Consider the following 24,527-nt stretch of genomic DNA (forward strand, 5'->3'; position numbering starts at 1 on the left):
AAGTTCTCAATGATTACTATTTTCATATATATAAACTATAAACAAATAAAGGTAAGCATGGCTAAGCCAACTCCATCTTCAAAAGTAAATTTGAACATCAAAGTTCATGAAGCAAACTTTCTTTTCTACAATTTTGTTTGTTTGGTGATTGTGTCCAACACCAGTAATTTTGTATAGATCTGCCTGCTGGTAGAGAATACAATTCAAATGCTGAGTAAGCGAAAGGTCAGGATACTAAGTTTGTAAAGGTATCACTAAAGCAGAACTTTAGTAAGCAAAAAATTAATTACATGATATATCCCATCGATAATGATATTTTCTTCTTCCAAAAGCTTGGCCTAAACAGAATCCATTGCCGCTTCTTGAGAAATCTGCAAGAGTGGAACCTTTCTTCTTCCCACATCAACTTTTCATTTTCCTTTTTAGAAAACCGGAACATCTTTTAGGATTCTTAAATTTTTTTTAATGCATATTAAACATCTAAAATTTAACTTCACTTCTTACTTTATTTCTAACAGAGAATTTTATTTTGCTACTCACACAGTAACTCTATAAAACCAAAAGATAGTTCCTTCTCCCATTCTCACATTCAATCCAGTCTAGCTCTCTTATCACCAATTCACTCGACATATTTCATAGGTGTTTTTCTTCAAGGTTTTTCTGTGTATCTAACCACCATCAAATTCCAAAATTTATCTATACATCTTTATTCTGTGTGAATATCTACTGGCTAGTCATCGGTTTTTATTTATTTTTTCTAAGTGAATATTAACATTTGCTCTCTTCTTTCAGAATGAAATTTCAAGTTCCTGAAACGGAGAATAACAACAAAAAATCTAGACTAATTTTTAAGAAGTTTCTGTGGAGGATCAACAATTTCTCTGAAGTGAATCGCGGACGGTTTTGCTCTGGCAAATATATACTTGATGACATTGGATGGTGATTTATTGAAATTTTGTTTACTGTTCATACTTATGATATTATCTTCTCTTGTTTGCTTTAATAAGTGTTTTAACCTTGTTTTTAGTTACATCACTATCTACCCAAATCAGGATATTCAGGATTACTTGGAGATTTATTTACAAGCTGACATGAATTGCGCTAATTTACCTAAAGACGGGAAAAAACCTGCACATTTCAATCTGGCTTTAGTTAACCAGGTTAATGACAAAATGTCTATAACAAAAGGTATTTTTCACCCTTTAGTCTTTCTAAATTTTTTGTTTTTTTTGTTTTTTTGTCTAGGTAGACTCTGTAATTCATTTAAAAATCAATTTTATTTTTAAAAGTTAGGAGAGGAGATATTTGATAGAAAAATCTAATTATGATCTATTTCGACCTTAATGAGTGTATTCTTTTTAATCCAAAAAACCTAACAAATGGGTATATGAATTTTCCAGGATATGAATTTGAGTTTAGTTCAAATGTCTCTTATTGGGCTCTCGATGGTACCTTGACTTTTAATGATCTTTATAAGCCTAGTTGTGGGTTTATTGTGAATGATACTGTAATGATTGAAGTTGAAATTTTTACCACCAAATATGTGTATGAAAATGAAGAATATCAGCCTGTATGCAAGATTGATGACAACCACAACAATCCTTTATTGCATAAAATGTTCACAAGCTCATTTGAAAATATAGAGCAAACTTTTATTCCACTGATAGAAGAAGTATGTTTGCAACATCCCTCACTTATTTTAAGTCAAGAGAAAAGAAGTATTAGGTTTAGTGAATGGGCATTCACAGCATTGGGTCGAGTTCTTTATTTTCTCAAGACTAAAAAAGTAAAAGATATGAACGATGAAGCATGTAATCATCTCCAAATTCTCTGGGATGAACTTAAGACATGTGGATTTGATTTAACGTGGTTAGAAGTTCATGTTGAATCTGCCTTGAATGCGAAAAGATCCAAAGAGAATGTTGATTGGATTAGAAAAAATGTGAGTGATTTAAAGTTAAGAACAGAAAAGTTGAAGGCAAAGTGGATTCGAAGAGAGAAAGAACTTGGAATGGCAATTATGAAGTTGAAGAAAGCAGAAGAAAGATTTGAAGAGTCAATTTGGATTTCAGATTAGGATATTGAAGATACATATTCATATGCTGTTTAGCTTCAACAATGTTGACTTGGGGATGAATGATTATATATTATTACAATTTATGATAATTTTGGTTGTAGGTATTAGTAATTTGGTTTTTCAAATTAACATGTTAGAATTCATTTTAATTTTTGATTTTTTAAATTTTAAGAAATTCTTAATTTTATTTTCAAAATTTACTTTTCACAATTTTTAATTTATTTTTATAAAATAAAAGGGGTGTGTAGTTTTTTTGTTCTTATTTTTAATATACATGGACATATTTATTTCATTTTAAGTATTTATACTTAAGTTACATTAACTTTTGTATCTTCCTATGTAAGTTATTTGTGAGGTATAATCAAATTCTGAAAGAAAATCAGGTTTTGGACAAAATCTTAAAGAAAAATGGAAGAGAAAGAAAGGGTGATGGAAAAGGAAGAAAAAACAAAATAACAATGATGGCTTCACAGATTAATAAAGTTTAATTATTTAACTTTTAAAGGCATGTACCTCTACACTTTTAATTTTTATATTGAACAAATAAATGAGGCTTTCGACCTTCACAAAGTTTATAAAAAAGATAAATTCAAATATTTATTAAATTTTGAAATCTAATTGATCGATTAATAAATTACAATATAAAAGGCAAATTTAACAAAATAAATATAAAAAATAATGTGACAAAGTAAAACTCATAAAAATTAAATTAAATTAAAATCCTATAGAATAAATCATACAATATGGACATCCTAGTATTTTTAAAGTAAAAATAAAAATTTATCAACATTTGAGCAAAAGTCGTATTGTAAAAAAGTTTAGAATCTAAAGAAGTGATTTAAAATATTATTAAAACAAAAGTTAAATAAGATATTAAAAGAATAAAAAATAGTGTAATGTGGTCTTACACTAGTTTCCAAAAGCTTGGCTTAAACAGAATCTTTCCGTCTTCCAAAATCACCTTTTCATTTTCATTTTCGTTCTTAGAAAACTGGAATATCTTTTCATATTCTTGAATCGTTTTAATGCATATTAAACTTCTAGACGGATGTGGGGCAAATCTTCACTCTGACAAATTTATACTCAATGGTTTTACATGGTACTTTAAATAAATTTTGTTCATTATTTATACTTTTAATATTATTTTTCTTTTGTTTGTTTTAGTAAGTGTTTTACTTTGGTTTTAGGTACATCGTTATTGTTCTACCTCGCGACACTTGTGATTACATGGAATTTTATTTAGATGCGGATAAAGATGGTGCTAATTTACCTCAGGGTTGGAAAAAAACTGCAAATCTCAATTTGGCTTTAATCAACCAGATTAACGACAGGATGACGATAAGAAAAGGTATTTTTTATACTATGGTTTTCAGAAACTTTAAGTTTATGTATACTGTTTCTTGACAAAGTAGACTGTGTAATATTTAAAAACTAACTATATCGTAGATTTTCTACCAGTAATTTAAAGATGCCAAAATCTTATTTTTAAGTTTAAATAAATTTGAGGAGACTAAATCTATTAAAAATTTGTTTATATTATATTTATAAAATTTGGGAGATCATTGAATTATTTTGTTAAGTTATATGATGAATAATATTGGTATAACTATTGATTTGGTTCTACAATTTTTTTATTTTGTTCAATTTAGTTCTTGAATTTTTAGAAGATTTAATTTGGTATTTTTATTTTTTGAAAGTAGATCAATTTAGTACTATACTGAATACACTTGATCAATGAAACATTAATCGAGAGACTAAAATGATGTTAACTACATCCAATAAACAAACAATCCAATTAACAATTTCATCCATGATTTTATTGCACAGTGACATCTCACTAATATACAAACGACGTTAACTGGAATCTAATGGAAAGTACTAAACTGAACCACTTTAAACAATAAGAGTACCAAATTGAATATTCAAAAACTCCGAGATCAAATTGAATTTTCCAAAATTTTGGAAACTAAATTGAACCAACTCAAAAACTTAGGTACCAAATCAATAATTATACCAATAATATTTTATTATGTTTTGTGGGAGTGTAGATTTTGGGTTGAGGAATATAATTATGATTTGTTTTAACCTATCTAACCCTTTGTTGTGTGACTTTTTCAGGATTTGAAATTGAGTTTAGTGCAAAGGCCTATTTTAATGGTATGGTAAATATGTTATCTTGGATTGAATTAAATAAATCTGACAGTGGGTTTATTGTGAATGACACTTGTGTAGTTGAAGTTGGGATTTTTGTCACCAAATTTGTGGATGCTAATGACGAATATCATTCTGTTTGCAATATTGATGACAACCCTACAAATGATTATTGGGTATCAGAGTATTAGCACAAGTACTCACAACCAAAATAAAAGATGAAAATAAAGGAACAAAAATAGATAATAGGCAATGAATATAATTTATTCAATGAAAGGAAAAATTACAAACCATTCTCTCTAATCCCAAGGAGAAAACTATGACAACTCCTCTTTTGAAAATAGGAAAAACTAATACAAGGAGAACCTTAAAGGAGAAACTAACATTCTCTCTTAAAGGAGAAACTAATATTCTCTCTTAATTCTTCTCTCAAGCAAATAAAGCAAAAAGGAATAGAAAAGGGAGAAACTTTGAGATGATTTCCTAAGGAAACACTGTACTCCTTTTATAACATTAAAAGTAAGCCCCAAAGTAAGTTCCCATCGATGTAAGACTTCTTTTCTCACAATCTCCCACTTGAAGATTTTGATGAAATTAATCAAATCTTCACACCATGCTTTATTCTCTGCCTTCATGTTATTTGTTCTTCTGATAGACTTTAGTAGGATCGAATCCACGTAGACTTCATTGACACATAGTTCTGATCCTCCAAAACGCAATGCAACACCCGAGGTTCCTTTTAAGGACCTCTTGTCAATACTTCACTGCTCTCCACCAAACCTGCCATGAACCTACTAACCACTCCCACTGCTTGTGCAATGTCTGGTCTTGTACACATCATAGCATTCATAAGGTCGTCCACCACCGATGCACTCGATACTCGAGACTTCTCCATCCTCTCTGCTTCACTGCTAGGACTGATACGTGAGGAACAATTGATAGAAAGTGGGGTAGAAATTGGCTTGCAATCTTGCATGTTGAAGCGCCGCAAGATTATCAGTAAGTATTTATTTTGAGAAAGCCAAACCTTCCTATCTTTTTTGTCTCGGTGAATTTGCATCCCTGAAATCCTTGTTTGCTGGTTCCAAGACCTTTTTATACTCCCTAGCCAATTGTGCCTTCAATTCTTGGATTTGAACTTTGTTGGGGCCTACCTCCAACATGTCATCCACATACAACATCAATGGTCTAAACATCAGTTTGTTGTAACCGAGGCTTATGAAGGAATCAAATCTCTGGTACGAACATTTGAGCGCCCTCTTTAAACCGTACTAAGATTTGTTCAACCATGCAAACCAAGTTTTCTTGTTCTTTAACGCCTTCTGGTTGGAGCATCATTTCATTTCTGCTTAACAATAACCTTGTGGGTAGTGGGACCCACAGGTGGTACCCCTTCACATTGTTAGCATAGCCCAAGCACTTAATTTTCCCCAGTTTCAAGCTCTACTCGTGCTTTGGATTCCTTGAACTGGTAACAACACATTTGACTTCCTCTTGATGTAGTACACCCACAATCTCCTGGAGTAAACTTTAATTCTCCTAGTGATAACTCTGGTGATTCCCTTACATTAGAATAAATCGAGTCTTCTTGTGTTTTCCTTTTTCCTGGTAGTTAAACTAGTAATCTGCGATCTATGACTATGTTTGTTGGCTTACCACACAGTGCTCGCGTAGAGATAAAACAACCTTCTTGAGCCCGAGTAAAAGATTACGTTCTGCCTGGATTTGCAAACTTCGCTCTAACTTATACCCAAGTTTACGATGTCACATCAACATTGCTTCTTCTTGACTCGTCGATGCAATCATTGCATTAGCATCTTGCAACGTATCTCCAAAAGCACATACACATCTGCCATAATCTTCTGAGCTTTCATGACTTACCAGATCTCTCCTCTTCTTCACAGAATATCTTCGTCCTCCGAGGTATTTGCCATACAACCTTGTGAGGTTGATGCCTCAGAGTTCTTTCCTCCATTCTTCAAATGCCAACAATCTTTCTTCACATGCCCTCTTTTGCCACAATGGTAGCATTTGAGATGTTTCTTACTTTGATATCTATCATGAGACTGACTCCCACTAGATCCACGTTTTGTTGATCTACCTCCCGTCATCACCAAAGCTTCTATTTGCCTTGCACTTTCTACCATATCCTCTTTGTTCTTTCGCTTGGATTCTTCTTCAAGAACAGCTCCGGCAACATCCTCAAAGCGTAGGAGGTCAATAATGTTGTAATTTGTAATGTTGATGACAAGTTGATCATACGAATCAGGTAAACTATGTAGTAGAAGCTCCGCACGTTCATTTTCAATTATGTTGAAATCTGCCGCTGAAAGTTGGGCAAACAATGTATTAGATTGTTGATGTGGTTTGTCACCGATGTAGACTCACTCATTCGAAGAGTATAGAGTTTTCTCTTCAAGTATATTCTTGTATGAAGTGACTTAACCTCGTACAGGCTTGTGAGAGTATCCCATATCTCCTTCGCTGTAGTCTTCTCCGCAATGCTGGATAAAACCGCATCTGCCAATGCTAAGTGCAAATTTGCTATAGCATTGTTATCTATTTCCTTCCACTTTTTATCTGTAATGCCCTCGGGTTTTTCTTCAATTGCTTCTAGACAGTTGTCCTTTCTCAAAATTACCTTCATCTTCAGTTTCCACAATGAGAAAATTTTCCCATTGAACCTCTCTATCTCGTATCTTGTTGTCATGGCTTTAAAACAGACTTATGCACTTCTCACTATGAATAGTACTGTCTACTGGAACAATGGAGGCAGACCGTGAACCAGTGCACCAGGTAATTCCCAGGAAAGAGAGGTAGGTCACTAATGGACACGCTTAAGTACCAAGTCTTTCCTAGCCAGAACTTTCATAGACATGCACTTTCACACTACCACACTTTATCCACTATCACAACACTATTCTAATGACAATAGCAGCGGAATATAATCACACGAACCAACAGCTCTGATACCACTGTTGGGTATCAGAGTACTAGCACAAGTACTCACAACTAAAATAAAAGATGAAAATAAAGGAACAAAAATAGATAATAGGCAATGAATATAATTTATTCAATGAAAGGAAAAATTACATACCATTCTCTCTAATCCCAAGGAGAAAACAATGACAACTCCTCTCTTGGAAATAGGAAAAACTAATACAAGGAGAACCTTAAACCTTAAAGGAGAAACTAACATTCTCTCTTAAAGGAGAAACTAATATTCTCTCTTAAAGGAGAAACTAATATTCTCTCTTAATTCTTCTCTCAAGCAAATAAAGCAAAAAGGAATAGAAAAGGGAGAAACTTTGGGATGATTTCCTAAGGAAACACTGAACTCCTTTTATAACATTAAAAGTAAGCCCCAAAGTAAATTCCCATCGATGTAGGACTTCTTTTCTCACAATGATAATGATATTTCTTCTTTTCATGATATGTTCAGAAGCTCATTTAAATTTATGGAGCAAAATTTTGTTCCAGTATTAGAAGATGTATGTTTACAAGTTCCCTCCCTTGTGGTGAGTCAAGAAAAGAGAAGTTGGAGGTTTACTCATTGGGCATTTACAGCTTTGGGTCGAGTTCTTCATTTTCTAAACACTAAAAAGATGGAAGATATGGACGAAGAAGCGTGTAATCATCTTCAAAGTTTATGGGATGAAGTTAATGCATTTGGGTTTGATTTGACTTGGTTAGAATTTCATGTTGAATATGCTTTGGAAATGAAAAGTTATAAAGAGAATGATGCTATGGATGTGAAAAAGGTGAAGGAGAATATAGATGCATTAGAGATTGAAACAAATTGGTTGAGAAAAGTAGTGATAAGTAAGGAGAAAGAACTTGAAATGGCAGGAAGGAACTTGATGAAAGAAGAGCGCTTTGAAGAGAACAAAAACAATTTTGATAAGAAATTAGGATATGAAACTTATTAGTAAATTAATCTATCGCTTTGAAGAGAACAAAAACAATTTTGATAAGAAATTAGGATATGAAACTTATTAGTAAATTAATCTATACAGAGTACTTGTTTTTTTTTTTATGAATTTCTTAATCAATGGATGGAAAAATTAGTTTAATTTTACTCTTTCTTTTTATTCGGTGTGGGATTTTAAGAGTGTTGTGAAAATAATTCATGAATCAGAATGTTAACCTGTTTTTAGAATGACATGATAACATGATTCTCATTTTTTTACTCTCATCTTTTACTTCTTAATGTGGTTTAGTATAGGTCATCGATTAATGTACCATTATATTTTTTGAATGAATCAATGACACATACTAAACCATGTCATAGAGTAAAAGATAAGAATAAAAAACATAGAGTCAAACTATAATTTTTCTTTTTAAATCTACATTTGTTTTCATCCCAGAATTCTATTTTCACCTTCTACAATCAATTTAGTTAGTGCGTGTTGATATCAATTTTATTTCACACAAAATTAATTTAAATGTCAAAAAATCACGTTTAAAGAGAAATAATTAACACGAATTAATTCAACCACAAAATCAATTATAAAAGTATAACCAAACACATTCTTAATTCTAATGAAAATAGAAATAACAAAATTTATAAAATTTGAGTATGTTCTTTTAGATCAAGAATACCTTCCAGATAATTTTTAGATGCACCATACTCAAAATTCATCAAGTTGATTTTGCTCGTGCAAGTGGATCAATGATATCAACTATTGACGAAGCATGAAAAAAGTTGATGTCTTTTTTTGAGATGAATATGCTACAACTATTTGTAATTACTATTACAATTGTGATTTTTTATTTTGCTCTTTAATTAATTTTTTAAAATTGATTGCATAAAATGTCACTGATATTACAATGAACAAGAAAAATCGTAAAGGAAATAATTCTACTATAGCATTCCCTCTTCTAAGTTACTTTTGTTGTGTGTAATTTCGACTTTAGCATCCGGCTCTCTATATATCTCTCAATTTTTATAAAATGTTTGTATTAAAATAAAGGCTTAAATATATATTTGGTCCCTATTTTTGTTGATTTTATTCAATTTGGTCCCTATTTTCGTTTTATGTTCAATTAGATCCTCATTTTCGTCAAATTGTGATCAATTTGGTCCTTTTCACTAACGGTGTTTAAATAGTTAACGTTTTTGAACAGTACATGCCACGTGTCAGCTCCTGGTTTTTTTTAATTTTTTTTTTGATTTTTTTTTAATTTTTTTTAATTTTTTTTAATTTTTTTTTAATTTTTTTTAATTTCAAAAAAATGGTCCACGTGTCAAGTCATAATTGTGCCACGTGTCAGTTTGTGGTAGTATTATTTTTTTTGTTCAATTTAGTCCCTATATTCGTTATTTTTGTTCAATTTAGTCTGACACTAAATTTAATATCTTTTATACAAATTATATTAATATCTTTTCTAAAATTGATCTTTAAATTTATTATTTTTTAAATTCAATTATAAATTATTAAATTTAATTATAAATTGAATAAATTCTTATATTTAATTTCTAAATAGAATATAATTATTTAAAATATTATGAAAATATAATTATTAATTTTTTTTCTAATATTTATATTCTAAAATATTTTTAAAATTGATATATAAAAATATTTTAAATATTCAAAATATTTTAGAAAAATAAACTAATATTTGTAAAATTAACATTTACATATAAAATATTTTAGATTTTAATATCTAAAATGCAATAAAAATATTAAATACTTTAAATTTAAATGTAAATTTTACAAATGTTAATATATATTTTTAAAATTTTAATAATTATATTGTAATAATATTTAAATAATTATATTTTAATAATATTTAAATAATTATATTTTAATAATATTTAAATAATTATATTTTATTTAACAATTGAATCTAAGAATTATATTCAATTAACAATTAAATATTATAATTTATAATTAAATTTAAAAAATAAGTAATAATAATGTCAATTTTAAAAATTAAATGATTCTATTTTCACAAAATTTGGGACTAAATTAAACAAAAATAACGAATATAGGAACTGAATTGAACAAAAATAACGAATATAGGGACTAAATTGAACAAAAAAAAAATACTATCAGAAATTGACACGTGGCACTGACATTGACACGTGGCACAATTGTGACTTGACACGTGGACACTTTTTTTGAAATTAAAAAAAATTAAAAAAAATTAAAAAAAAAATTAAAAAAAATTAAAAAAAAATCAAAAAAACCAGGAGCTGACACGTGGCATGTACTGTTCAAAAACGTTAACTATTTAAACACCGTTAGTGAAAAGGACCAAATTGACCACAATTTGACGAAAATGAGGACCTAATTGAACATAAAACGAAAATAGGGACCAAATTGAATAAAATCAACAAAAATAGGGACCAAATGTATATTTAAGCCTAAAATAAAAATTACAAAAAAAAATCAAGCAATGTCACAAGGTAAGATTCATAAAAATTAAATTAAGATCATATAGAATAAATCATGGAATAGGGATATCCAAATATTTTTAAAGTAAAAAAAAAAAAAATTTTATCAACATTTGAAAAAAAAAGTCGTATTGTAAAAAAATTTAGAATCTAAAGAAGTGATTTAAAATCTTAAATGACATTATTATTAAAGCAAAAGTTAAATAAGATATTAAAAGACTAAGAAAATAGTGTAATGTGTTCTTACACTAGTTTCCAAAAGCTTGGCTTAGACAGAAGTTTTTCGTCTTCCAAAATCTGCAGCAGCATTGAATCTTTTCGTCTTCCAAAATCACCTTTTCGTTTTCCTTACTAGAAAACTAGAACATCTTTTTGGATTACACGCTCGTGGGTAGACTTGGTAGCTTTTTGAAATTTAGGATTTATTTGTCCAAATTTTCATTCCCGCTCGTGGTTCCTTCGTTGATAGATTGGGGTTTTTCATGAGTAATGTCTTCAGGTATGGTTTTCCCCTCCGTTGTCGTATGTGTATTGTGTTGGTTGGTTTCGTGTGTTTATATTTAGGTTAATTTTGTTGGATTTGTGTAGTTTCTGCTTTGAAGTTTCTGTTTTTGGGTACGATTTTTGGGTGAAGATTGTGTTAAATAGGTTTGATTTCAGTATTTTTGCTGTGAATGTGTTTCTTATGGTGAAGTTTGTAGCATTTTTGGGTGTTTTGTTATCCTTCCGGTTGCGGTATCCACAAAATTTGGAAGATAGGTTCTCTTCTCCATCCAATGCTACACTTTCCTGGCCCTGGGAGTTGAGTTTATCATATTCAGTTTTGTCCTCTATGGAACAATTGTTTTGTTTCTGCTTCTCATTGTTTCATAATTATTGGTGAATTGATATTGCGGTGTTTTTTAATTTGTTGTGTCGTTATTTTTTCAAGTGTCAACTTTATTCAGCTACTTACACAGTAACTCTATAAACCAATTCCTTCTCTTTCACTCAGTCGAGCAACTATATCTCATAGTTTATATTGAAGATCTTTTTGTGTGAGCATCAAACCACCCTAAAATTTCAAAATTTATCTTCACATATTTACTCTTTTTGTGTGAATATCTACGGGGGAATTATCAGTTTTTATTTTTTTTTCAAATGAATATTAACATTTTGTTCCTTAGTTCAGATATGAATTTGCAGGTTACTGAAATGGAGAATAACAACAGAAGGCCTAAACTGATGTTTGAAAAGTATACGTGGAAGATCAATCACTTCTCTAAATTGAATCCGGAAGAAGAACTTCTCTCTGACAAATTTCGACTCAATGATTTTACATGGTGCTCTATTGAAATTTTGTTCTTCTGATTTTTGATTTATTTTTTTCTTTTTGTTTGTTTTAGCAAGGGTTTAGCTTTGATTTTAGGTACATTGTTATCTGTCCACCTGGAGACATTCATGATTACTTGCAAATTTATTTAGAAGCTGACAAGGATTGTGCTAATTTACCTAAGGACTGGAAAAAAATTGCAAATTTCAATTTGACTTTAATCAATCAGGTCAATGACAGATGGAGCGTAAGAAAAGGTATTTTTTGTACTTTGATCTTTTTAAATTTTATGTTTATGCTAACTGTTTTTGTCAAAGTAGACTCCGGACTATGTTTAGAAACCAACTATATCAAATTTCATGATAATGATATGCTTTGTGAGAGAGGAGAGATTTTGTGTAGAGGAATTAAATTACAATTTGATTTGAACTTATTGAGTCTATTATTCATAATCCAAAATATCTAACCCTTTAGCATGTGACCTTTTCAGGGTTTGAATTTGAGTTTAGTGCAGATGACTACTATGATGGTCGGAGTAATTTCTTGTCTTTCCGTGAATTTAATAAACCTGGAAGTGGGTTTATTGTGAATGATACCTGTGTTGTTGAAGCTGGGATTTTTGTCACCAAGTACGTGTATGTTAATGATGAATATCAATCTGTTTTCAAGATTGATGACAACCCTCCAAAAGATAATGATAATTCTTCCTTCCATGAAATGTTCATACACTCGTTTAAAAATATAGAGCAAACTTTAATTCCACGATTAGAAAGAGTATGTTTATATGTTCCCTCCCTTGTGGTGAGTCAAGAGAAGAGAAGTTTTAGGTTTACTGAATGGGCATTTACAACTTTGGGTCAAATTCTTCATTTTATGGGCACTAAAAAGTTGAAAGATATGGATGATGAAGCATGTAATCATCTTCAAATTCTATGGGATACTGTTAATACATTTGGGTTTGATTTGAGTTGGTTAGAAGATGATGTTGAAGATGCCTTGTTGTGAGAAGTTATATAGAGGAAGATGCTATGGAGGTAAGAATGGCTCAGGAGAACGTAGATGCTTTAGAAATTGAGACAAAGGTGCTGAGAACAGCATTGATCGAAAGAGAGACTGAACTTGAAATGGCAAAAAGGAACCTGGTGAAAGCAGAAGAACAATTTGAAGAGAGAATGGACAATTTGGATAGTGTATTAGGATATGGAGGCACATTGATATGATAAATTAATCAAAGAATTGACTGGAAGTACTTGTATTTTGATGAATATTTTAAACAATAGTTGGAAAAATGAGTTTGTTTTCAATTTTTCATTTATGAGGTATGGGTATTTAAGAGTGTTTTATCTTCGCCACTTTAATCACTTTTATGATCTGTGTTGTTTCTGTTTTCGTTTTCATTCATTTTTGGACTTGTGAAAAATGAATGAGACTGTCAAATTGTTTTTAAATCTATATTGTTTTCATGCAACAATTCTATTTTCAATTTCTACCATCAATTTAACTTTCACTAAATTAGAGCCAAAAAAAGTTTTAAAAAGTTGGATATGTTCTCTGTACCAAAAATACCTGCATGTTCTTTAAGAGTGATTAAAGTGGGTTTATAAAAGGAATACCATTCATTTAGTTTTATAAATAATTTTATTTTTATCAACACAAATTAGTTTTATAATTATTTTAAGAATATAATTTTTGTAAATATAATAATATTTTTTATTTTAATGATAACTAGAAAAATCAATTTTAACTTTTGATTATTTTACGTGCATGTGTTTCTATAAATATATTATAATGAAAATAAATTTTTATTTTAGTAAGTATGCTAAAAAATTTCAGTTTTATATTTTTTCTTTAATGTTTTTTTTTTAACTTTTATATTCTTTAACTCGAACTTTTTTTTATATCTACATTTAGAAACGATTGATGTAACACTTTAAAACATATATAAAACATGTAACATAACAAGATACCTAGGATAGGGCTTATATGTGACAATAAGTATTTTAAAGAAATACTTAAGCATACACAAGAACGTTTATAATTACAAATATTTTAAAAATGATAGTTTAATAACTTTTTTTTTTCCTCTTACTATCATCGATACTTGGCTTGTGACGTCGTATTAATTTTTTATTTTCATGAAAAAATCAATTTATTAAAGAAAAAAAAAAACTAATGCCACGTTATCTGTCACGTATGTAATAGAGAAAGAAATGATTTTAGATGCTGCTTTATTCAAATTTTGTTAACTGTTTACGTTTTTTCTATTATTTTTCTTTTGTTTGTTTTAGTAAGTGTACCGTGTAGCCGGTAAAATTTATCTCAGGTCCCATTCATTCAAAAAAATTCAACGCATTTCTCAACTAAAAATTCCTTCCTTCATTAGAACGTGACATGTCTATCTACATTAGCTTGCAATTGTTCAACTTCAAACGTGAAAGTCTTACAAACGAGGGAGCTAATTTTCGTCAGTTTCAACCATTCTTGGGCTGGTAAATTTGATATTAATTTAATATAATTTTAATTAGAATAAGTTTGATAATATTTTATTTGCTATTACTCAATAATTAGTATAATACAAAATAAAGAATACATGCATAGCTTTGTAGAAGTATCGGATTTTAATATATAAGTATTTATTAGAAATATTCTTAATTATTTTTCTTTGTCACTTATCTTTAAGAATAATATATATTGTTAATACATATAAATATTTTGGTTCTTATTTTAAAAGTTATTTGTTTAAGGATATTGTTAGAAATTATTTTAATATTATTATCTGAAGTGTTACTTTCAAAAATGTCTCTTTTATAAACAGCGTGTTACTTTTAGGTTAAAAATTGTTTCATATGTGTTTCTGAATATTGATTAGTAAATATGTTTTCTTATGTATGTTGAAAGATTGTTATATTCGGTATGGTCGTGGTAATTTTTACTCATTAAATTTTTTGTTACTCACATTAAATAAGGATATATTTTAACTAACTAACTGATTGTAAATTTTAAATAAAATACTAAGCTTTAGAGAGCGTACGATGCGAAGGATCTGAGCCAACAAACATTGGTGTTGAAATTAAATAATTATTATTTGCAAGATATTTTTAATTTAATTTATATATGTTTATTTATAAATAAATTTATTTCAATGAATATTATCATTATTATATATAATTTGAGTTATATTGGGCGGACTAACCTTTATTTTGTAGTTGTATTCAAAGTTCTTTCATCGTATTTAATTCAACAAACCTTGAACTCGGCTCAAAACGGTGAAGAGTTGTTAAAGCGACAAACTTAGAGATCAGCACGGGGCGGTGAAGAGCCGTTAAAACAGCAAACCTCGAGCTCGGCTCGGGGGCAGTGAAGAACCATTAAAATGATAAACCTCAAGCTCGGCTTGGGAGTAGTGAAGAGTCGTTAAAATGACAAACCTCGAGCTTGACTCAGGGGCAATGAAGAGCCGTTAAAATGGTAAAACTCGAGCTCGGCTCAGGGGCGGTGAAGAGCCGTTAAAATGACAAACGTCGAGCTCGGCGCTGGCTAGTGAAGAGCCGTTAAAACGACAAATGCCAAGCTCAGCTCGGGAGCGGTAAAAAGTCGTTAAAACGACAAACATCAAGCTCGACTCTGGGGCAATGAAGAGCCTCTAAATCGACGATCCCGAAAAACCAAGACTTCTTTTTTCAACCTTTACGCCTCAGATACTGATGCTCAAGGCAAGGCTATTGGGCTATGTACCGTCCTCGTCGTCCGGAACCCGACCCGATTCATGAAATTCTATGGACATAGGAATTGGGCCTAAATTTCCTTTTTAATAGTTGATATTCTATTAAGATACTTTATATATGAGAGATATTTTGATCAGTCGGTTATGATATTTGTAACTTCTTTGTCTAAAAATAAAAGGTTAACTCTCAGGGTCAAGGGAGCTATTTTCTGGCCTTAATGTTCTTTATTTCATAATAGATTAAGAGAATGCTTTATTCTTGTTTCAGTGAGAACATTAAAATATTTCCCTTACGGCAAGTATTTTAAGTTTTCTTTTACCTACATTACTATCAACCCAAATGAAGCCATTCTGTAAGTATTACTTGAAAGATTTACTTACAAGTTTATATGGATTTTATATGGATTGTGCTAATTTACCTCAAGGCCGAAAAAAATTGAACATTTCAGTGTGGCTTTAATTAATCAGGTTAATGAAAATGATTGTTACAAAATCTATTTTTCTTACTTTAGACTTTCTAAATTTAAGCTTTTGTTCTCTATTTTTGTGTAAGTAGACTCTGTAATCTATTTAAAAACCAACTATATGATCTTTCATTTAATTATTTTAAATGATAATGATACAATGACATGATTTTTGACCTCATTCTTACCTGCCTACGTGGCATCTTTATCTTATTTTTTTAAAAGTGTGAATGTCATTTAAGGTAGACTGCAAACTTAGTTAGTATGGAGTGCACGTGCGTAAAAGGCAAAGAACATATTCAAAAAATTAACTGACGTGCTGGCATAAAAGAAGAATAGTTTGTAGAGTAGTGAAACAAGTTGATGAAGGTAAGTTTTTTATTCCATAGTGAAACGAGTACTCTGCATTTGAAATGATTGTTTTATTTTTAATAGGAATGTGCGGATGAATCGCCCTGAAATTGGCGTTGAAGTTGTGTTCATTGTCATCTAATTGGACTTTCGTAATAGAATCAGGGAATTTTTTTGACTTCATTGCTAGTACGTTCTTCATTTACAGTTGAACATGGTGTGTTTCATTGTTGTTTAAGCATAAGTATTTGTGCTCTTTGTTTTACATTTAAGATTGTATTTAATTAGTGTGGTTTTATAATTGAGTATTTTGTGATTCCTTAATTTTTGAAGTGATTTTTTTTTTCTTGAATGGAGTTCGTTGTTGATTGTTGGACGTTGTATGATTATAATATTTTATAGGTTGTTGATGAAGCATGGGTGAAAAGAGTAAAAAAGAGAAAGCTGTAGAAGAGGAATGAGTGAGTGTGTTGAATTAATGTTTTGCATGCAAATTTTGATATGAATAGTTAATAATGCAGTGTATTTTGTTGCTTTCATTGAAAGGTACGATTAATTAATTTTGTGGACACAAAATATATTGTTCAAATGAATAATTTGTTGACGATGCACACCGTTCACGGATTGGAGTGACACCTTTCAAATGGTGTTTGGAGATGGAGAGATCTTTAGATATATGTACTCCTTTAATACAACAAATGGTTTGTCGATGGGATTCATGTGAACAATGTTTTCGTATTTGGCAGCGTCTTGTCCCCTTTGGTGTAGTTGATGTGTGTATGAGCTTGGGTTTGAATGTAGTTGGGGAAGAGGTTGAGTTTGATGCTTATGGTTGTGGTTGTGTTGGTTCATTTTTTAGTGGTGAAAGTATAACAATCATATGTATTATTAAACTGATTAGTTGTACAATATGCACTGAGCAGGATGATGTTGACAATGTTTGTCGATTGTATATATTGTTGTGTTTTTTTGTCATGTACTTTCCAAGAAATTCAAAATGTGTATGTAACATGCCATTTAGGATATTAGACAATATTGATACTTTGATGAACTATAATTGTAGTGGGACAGTTCACAAATTTTTTGTTAATGAACTAAGTCGTGCACATTTGGTGGATTGCAAGAAAAAAAATCAACATAACATAACCTTACCATGTTTAATAAACATACAAATATGTTATGTTGATTTTTTTTGTTTGCAATCCACCAAATGTGTACGACTTAGTCCATTAACCAAAAAATGTCTGAACTGGCCCACCCTAATTATAGTTCATCAAAGTATCAATATTGTCTAATATGATAAATGACATGTTACACACACATTTTGAATTTCCTGGAAAGTACAAGACAAAAAACACAACAATATATACAACCGACAAACATTGTCAACATCATCTTGCTCAGTGCCTATTGTACAACTAATCAGTTTAATAATACCTTTGATTATTATACTTTCACCACTAAAAAGTGAACCAACACAACCACAACCATAAGCATCAAACTCAACCTCTTCCCCAACTACACTCAAACCCAAGCTCATACATACATCAACTACATCAAAGGGGACAAGACACTACCAGATATGAAAACATTGTTCACATGAATTTCATCGACGAACCATTTGTTGTATTGAAGAAGTACATATATTTAAATATCTTTTCATTTCCAAACACTATTTGAAAGGTGTCACTCTAATCCGTGAACGGTGTGCATCCGTCAACAAATTATTCATTTGAACAAATATATTTTGTGTCCACAAAATTAATTAATTGTACATTTCAACGAAACCAACAAGAGACATTGCATTATTAACTATTCATATCAGAATATAAAATTTTGCATGCAAAACATCAATTCAACACACTCACTTGTTTTTCTTCTACGACTTTCTCTTTTCTACTCTTTTCACCCATGTTTCATCAACAACCTATAAAATATCATAATCATATAACGTCCAACAATCAACAAGGAACTCCATTCAAGAAAAAAATAACTTCAAAAATTAAGGAATCACAAAATACTCCATTATTAAACCACACTAATTAAATACAATCCCAAATGTAAAACAAAGAACACAAATATTTATGTCTAAACAACAACGAAACACACCATGTTCAACCGTAAATGAAGAATGTACTAACAACGAAGTCAAAAAATTCCTTGATTCTACTATGGAAGCCCTGTTAGATGACAATGAACACAACTTCAACGCCGATGTCAGGACGATTAATCTGCACATTCTTGTTAAAAATAAAACAATCATTTCAAATACAGAGTACTTGTTCGAGTATGGAATAAAAAGCTTATCTTCACTTACCTTCATCAACTAACCATTTCGGGAATAACAGGCTTGAAAGAGGGGTTTTTGACGAAAACCTAGCAGGCAACGATTGGTTATGTGAATGGCCTTCAATGAAGAAAAAAGACGGCGACGAACACTACGACCAAGCAATGTGCCCAACGGTAACGACCAATTTCCGGCAAACCAACGACGTCCAACAACCCAATCCACTCTCGACTTCTTCGCTCTGATTGCTACCCACACCAAATATCAACGAGAACAACCTTTGTGAAAGAAGAAGCTTTGTGGATGAAGAAGCTTTGTGGAAGAAGAAGCTTTGTGGAAGAAGGAGGAAAAACGTCTCTGCAAATTGTTCTTCTTTTACGCCAACACGTCAATTAATTTTTTTAATATGTTCTTTGCCTTTTGCGGTGTGCACTCCACACTAACTAAGTTTGTAATCAGCCTCCGATGACATTTATACTTTTAAGAAAATAAAATAAAGAATGACACATAGACGGACAAGAATGAGATCAAAAAATCCGGTCACTGTATCATTATCCTATATTATAACACAATGCATCCCTAAAAATTTCTCCATTAAAATATCACCAGAGTATAAAAATCAAACCAAAAATTTCTTAATAGTCAAAAATTGTGATAACAGAACATCGATAATATGCTCGTTGCTCTCTCCCTTCTTCCCCTTTTCCCCCTTTAAAATATCCATAAGTTTCTCAAACCCTAAATCCTTCCTCTCGGTTAGGATTCTCGAAAAAATATAAAACTTGCCTTTGCTATTTGTTATTTAGCCAGAATGTGGCAGTAACGATTTCTTAAAGAAAGAAAACAGATGAAAAACAAACAGGAAGTGTGTGTACCTTAGCAGAAAGAAAGAAATTGTGGCTGCTTCCGTTCCGCTTCAGTGATGGAACGACTTCGCTCACTGCATTCTCTGTCTTTCACACACGCTCATCTGTTTCTCCACTGCAACACGCAATTACTTTAGCACATCACACAATTTAAAATTATTCAAAAACAAAAATGAAAATGACACAAGATGGTGACACGTAGCGGATTAAAAAGAGGAAAAAAATATCAGGTTAAACTATGGTTATCCAAAATTTAACTTCACTTCTTTCTTTACTTTTAGCATTTAATTTTATTTTCCTACTCCTATAGTAACTCTATAAAACCAAAATAGTTCCTTCTTCGCATTCTCGCATTCAACCAGATATAAATGTTTTTTCATTAATTCATTCAAGTCAGTAATTCCTGTATTTCATTCGTGTTTTTATTCAATCTTTTTTGGGTGTATTTAACCACCGTAAAATTCCAAAATTTATCTTCGCCTCTTTATTATTTATCAGTATTCATTTTTTCCCATTGAATATTAACCATTGTTGTCTCTTTCAGGTTGAAATTTGCCTGAAATGAAGAATAACACCAAAAAGCTTAAATTGAGGTTTGAGAAGTATTTTTGGAGGATCACAAACTACTCTAAACTGTAAACTGAAATATGGCAAAACAGTTTCATCCGGCCCTATTATACTCGACGATCTTAGATAGTGTTTTATTGAAATTTTGTTCATTATTTATACACGATATTATTTTCTGTTCTTTGTGTTAATAAGTGTTTTAACTTTGTTTTTAGTTACATTACTATCAACCCAAATGTGGTCATTGAGGATTATTTGGAGATTTACTTACAAGCTCAAATGGATCGTTCTAATTTACCTGAGGACTGGAAAAAATCTGTACATTTCAATGTGGCTTTATATATTTTAAAGTTATTTTTATATATTATTATATTATTTATATATTTTGTTTTTATTTTTTAACATGCACATGTATAGTTCCTCTTTTTTCTTTCTTTCTTTCGATTCTTTTTTTCGTACTTTCGTCTTTTTTTCATTTTATTTTAACTTTTATTCTCAACTATTCATAATAAGATTGAAAAGTTAAAAAGTATTTTTGATCGATTAATTTTTTCTTTTGAATAATTTTATTTTTTTATTAATTTTGAAATAATTTACTTTTCACTTACATATGATAAATTTGTTTATTATGTATTACTGGACAATGATAATTGTTTTTTAAACAATTAAAAAATAATAAATGTGATAAAGAATAAAAAAATTGTTTTTTTTTCAAGAATTTTTAATGAAAATTCAATAATTAATGACATTAAAAACAATTCTCTAAAATTCTTATAATTACGTATAATAATTTAAAAGAAAATTGTTACCCCTACTTTTTTTTTTCCAAGTTCTGTCGTGTTTATGGACTTTTGTTAATTATTTTAAAGGTTATGAGATGAGATTTCAGGTAGAAGAATCTAAGTATGATTTGTTTTGGCCTTAATGTGTAAAATATTTTTAATCCGAAAAAAACTACTTATTGGTATTTGAATGAATAATTATCTCCAAATCATGTGGGATGAACCTAAGACATGTGGATTTAACCTGACCTGGTTAGAATTTTTTATATTGAATCTGCTTTAGATGTGAAAAAATTCATGGAAAATGTTGATGAGTTGAGACAAAATGTGATTGATTTAAAGTTTAGAACAGAGAAGTTGAAGACAAGGTTGATTCAAAGAGAGAAAGAACTTGAAATAACAAGTAAAAAGTTGGTGAAAGCAGAAGAAAGATGTGAAGAGTCAATTTGGATGTCAAATTAGGATATCTAAGGGACAATTTGTTAGAAATCTAAGTGTGAGTCTAAGTTTCATATTGGTTAGAAATGAGAAAGTAAAGTATTGTATAAGGATAAAGACCCATAAACCATCGCCTTAAGGTTTTGGGTTGAGAGTCTCAGGTCTCATAATCTTCCTAGTGAAACCCCCCTATAAACCTAACAAGTGGTATCAGTTAAAATCAACTCAAACAAATGCAGTATAATTTTAGTATCGAAAGTTTTTTTGACAAGAATTTCGGTTAAACATGTATGTAAACCTAACAGAGTTCATGGAGAAAAAGTTTCTGGATGCATGCTGTGAGAATATATTATAGTAAAAAGATTGCATTGGATGAGATTAGTGATAATAATATTGCATATTAAAATCTATAAGAAGAGATAAAAAATTATTATCTCTATATCAATGTTATCAATGACACATTGAATTTAGAGTTTTAAATTAAAAGCCCATGACACTCAACCAGAAGACTCTTTGTCAAATTAATTACATCTTAAGATACATATTAAATAACTTTTGAACAGGTTTTATGTGTGATGTTTTTCTTCCCTTAGAGTGTAACACTTTACTCTTACTACAAAACTATAATATGGGTTGCTTGTTGATCACCAACTCTGTGAATGCATGCAATCTCTCTGTAATAGATAATAACACAATTCTTTCTTTTCAGTTTTAAATAATAAATTGATATTAAGACTTGATTATCATAACATTCCAAAAAATTTGAGGCTTCTTCTGATAAGTTTATATCATTTATGATATTCAATTTTTAAATTTTAAAGTATTCAGAGTAGAGAATATTAATCATAAAATTTACAATTTGTAAGATTTTGTGTTAAGGAGAGAGCTATAAGATTTATAACATGCAAAATGAAAAAAATTTAAAATTAAAAAAAATGTCATGTCCTAAAAAAAAATGTAGAATCTAAAAAGGTTATTTAAATTCTTAAAATTATATTAAGATAGTAAAAGATGGAAGAAAATATGGAAGTATGATCTTTCTAAGAGAATGTATTAGAATTCCAAGGTGGCAAGCACAGTTTCCAAAAGTTTAGCCTAAACTTCTAAAATCATAATCAGATTGAAAAAGAATAAATTGTCTGAGCCCGGGTTCGAACCGGGGACCTCTAGTGTGTGAGACTAGCGTGATAACCAACTACACCACCCAGACTTTTTGATAATAAATAATAAATGTTTTAACTTATTTAGTAAAGAATAGCAATAAAAGTTAAATTATTTAAATAATGGTTATATATTGTAATACAAATAATGGTTATATGTTGTAATAAAAATAATTTTTTTAGTAAGTAAGCTGAAAATATATTTTAGATATTTTTATTTTCGTGAAAAAAGAAACGTAGTATAAAGCTTCAAGAAAATATATGTTTTTAAAAAAAATATTAAGTTACTAATACTTAGATCTATAAAATTAGAATCTTAATTTATAATTAAGACATAAACATATCTTTTATAAGTTATGTTATAGAGATTTTTTTTGTTGTATAAATTTCACCTGCTGCCCACCTAAAAAAATATTTAATTTAAAAAATAAATTAAATACTTTTTAAAAAATCACACATGCTCGTAAGTAATAAAGATAAGCTTCTTTTCGATATGAATAAAAAAAATAGTTTCATTCTCTATCTGTAAAATTAAATTTAGGTTGTTTTTTTGGTTAGTTAATAATTATTTTGGTTATTATTTTTAAACAGTTAATAATAGTCCTAAAACAATACTTTCTAAATGTTTTTACTTCACACTATAATTAATATAATTAAAAAATGTAAATATAATAATAATAGTAATAATAATTAAAATTACAAATAACCAACATTAAAAAACTGTATAGTTAAAAAGAATAAAAACAAAAATATAATAATAATAATAATAATAACAATAAATAATAATAATAATATACTGAAACACGATCCAATATGACCACCAAAATAGTAACGGAACGGTGAGTAACAGTAAATATAATTAGGAGGGATTAGACCTTCATTATGCCGTCCCTAATCAAAATTAGGGATGTCAACCGGACGGGTAGGATACGAGTAGTAGTTTTTCATATTTTACCCGCTGGATAAATATTCGTCTCGTACTCGTCCCTATAGTCATGCGGGTTTCCTTTATGTGGGTACCCACTATTCCGCAGGTATTTAAAAAAAATAAAAAAAAATATTTAACAACATATTTTAATTGCAAAATTTAAATAAAATACAATACATAACATTTATAAATTTCAAACAAAGTCCAAATAAATCATTTAAGTAGTGTTGAATGATAATTTAGAAAGAAATCATTTTTTTTAAAACTAACTGATAAAATATAACATATTCAAAATCAATATTTTAATATTTTAATCATGTTTTTTATTATTTTTTTAATTTAAATTAGAGTCTAGCGGGTACGGGTATCATCCATGAGTACTGATAGTATGATACTCGGCTCCGTTAATATGCGGGTATAAAAAATACCCGTATTCATTACCTGCGGATATCTATTTACAATATTCATCTCTTACTCGTTAAGGGTTTTATATGCGGATACATGCGGTACGGATTTTTTTATATTTTCTAATCAAAATCCATGAAAAAAAAAACTATAAATGGAAATCAAAGTTATGATTGTTGGTACATTTAATATGCATTTAATACTACCTTATTTTGCTTGACCGACTGATACCAGCAACCGGTTCGGCTGACCTTATTTTGCTGTTGATTGTGGATTTAAAGTTATTCATGACTTCAATTTGTAAAGTAATTGTTTATTGTTGAATTAAATTTATGGCAGAGATGAAGAGAGTGTGATAAAAGGATAGAAGATTAAACTTGTATGATTGAATTGTTGGTTTCTTAGTTGGTGGTAATATATTTTTTTCACTATTGTTAAATTTTCAATAGCATATCTTGCGTTGTGCATATAAGATTTCCACATGCGATGTGTAATCCTAATACCCCATTTAATTAATAACCCAATTAAAGAAAATGTCACACAAAATAAAATAGTAAGCAAGGTACTGGAGTATTAACGCTATTCCGTTATTCCAAAAGAAACCAGGAAAAGATT

At 29.7% G+C, this 24,527-nt stretch overlaps 2 protein-coding genes, 1 long non-coding RNA gene, 1 other non-coding gene and 1 pseudogene across 7 annotated transcripts; 3 read left to right on the forward strand and 2 right to left on the reverse strand.

The window, feature by feature from the left end:
• The first annotated feature begins 50 nt into the window (after positions 1 to 50).
• LOC146883368 (MATH domain and coiled-coil domain-containing protein At1g31390-like) lies at positions 51 to 2,335 on the forward strand. 2 transcript variants are annotated; one of them, XM_085667573.1, is made up of 3 exons: positions 51 to 939; positions 1,028 to 1,188; positions 1,401 to 2,332. In XM_085667573.1, the coding sequence occupies exons 1-3, from the start codon at positions 794 to 796 to the stop codon at positions 2,075 to 2,077; spliced, it is 984 nt and encodes a 327-aa protein (XP_085523699.1). In that variant the 5' UTR covers positions 51 to 793; the 3' UTR covers positions 2,078 to 2,332. The 2 variants fall into 2 exon arrangements, with proteins under 2 accessions (XP_085523699.1, XP_085523700.1); XM_085667574.1 differs by having other exon boundaries at positions 808 to 939; positions 1,053 to 1,188; positions 1,401 to 2,335.
• A 4,659-nt stretch (positions 2,336 to 6,994) lies between these two features.
• LOC114165574 (uncharacterized) lies at positions 6,995 to 9,568 on the forward strand. Its single transcript, XM_085667524.1, has 2 exons — positions 6,995 to 7,024; positions 7,618 to 9,568. The coding sequence occupies exons 1-2, from the start codon at positions 6,995 to 6,997 to the stop codon at positions 8,155 to 8,157; spliced, it is 570 nt and encodes a 189-aa protein (XP_085523650.1). The 3' UTR covers positions 8,158 to 9,568.
• A 1,033-nt stretch (positions 9,569 to 10,601) lies between these two features.
• On the forward strand, positions 10,602 to 13,251 carry LOC114167322 (uncharacterized; annotated as a pseudogene). Its single transcript, XR_014984979.1, has 4 exons — positions 10,602 to 11,127; positions 11,800 to 11,950; positions 12,037 to 12,197; positions 12,431 to 13,251. The product of XR_014984979.1 is annotated as an uncharacterized LOC114167322 (transcript).
• A 1,920-nt stretch (positions 13,252 to 15,171) lies between these two features.
• LOC146883369 (uncharacterized) lies at positions 15,172 to 19,868 on the reverse strand. Of its 2 annotated transcripts, none has more exons than XR_014984980.1 (2): positions 18,797 to 19,868; positions 15,172 to 18,710 (listed from the first exon to the last, which is right to left on the reverse strand). It is a non-coding gene; the product is annotated as an uncharacterized LOC146883369 (long non-coding RNA). The 2 variants fall into 2 exon arrangements; XR_014984981.1 differs by having other exon boundaries at positions 15,172 to 18,719.
• A 2,687-nt stretch (positions 19,869 to 22,555) lies between these two features.
• Positions 22,556 to 22,629, reverse strand: TRNAV-CAC (transfer RNA valine (anticodon CAC)). Its single transcript has one exon. It is a non-coding gene; the product is annotated as a tRNA-Val (tRNA).
• Positions 22,630 to 24,527: the final 1,898 nt, after the last annotated feature.

Source organism: Vigna unguiculata, chromosome 10 (genome assembly GCF_037176805.1).
Source record: "Vigna unguiculata cultivar grain cowpea cultivar isolate G323 ecotype 2 chromosome 10, ASM3717680v1, whole genome shotgun sequence".
Classification (NCBI taxonomy): Eukaryota; Viridiplantae; Streptophyta; class Magnoliopsida; order Fabales; family Fabaceae; genus Vigna; species Vigna unguiculata.

Excerpts from the sequence above, each read along its gene's own strand:
- LOC146883368 (XM_085667573.1), top strand. The coding sequence starts at position 794 with ATGAAATTTCAAGTTCCTGAAACGGAGAATAACAACAAAAAATCTAGA. Across the intron at positions 940-1,027 it reads ATACTTGATGACATTGGATG|TTACATCACTATCTACCCAA; the intron begins GTGATTTATTGA and ends CCTTGTTTTTAG. Across the intron at positions 1,189-1,400 it reads CAAAATGTCTATAACAAAAG|GATATGAATTTGAGTTTAGT; the intron begins GTATTTTTCACC and ends TGAATTTTCCAG.
- LOC114165574 (XM_085667524.1), top strand. The coding sequence starts at position 6,995 with ATGGAGGCAGACCGTGAACCAGTGCACCAG. Across the intron at positions 7,025-7,617 it reads ACCGTGAACCAGTGCACCAG|GACTTCTTTTCTCACAATGA; the intron begins GTAATTCCCAGG and ends CCATCGATGTAG.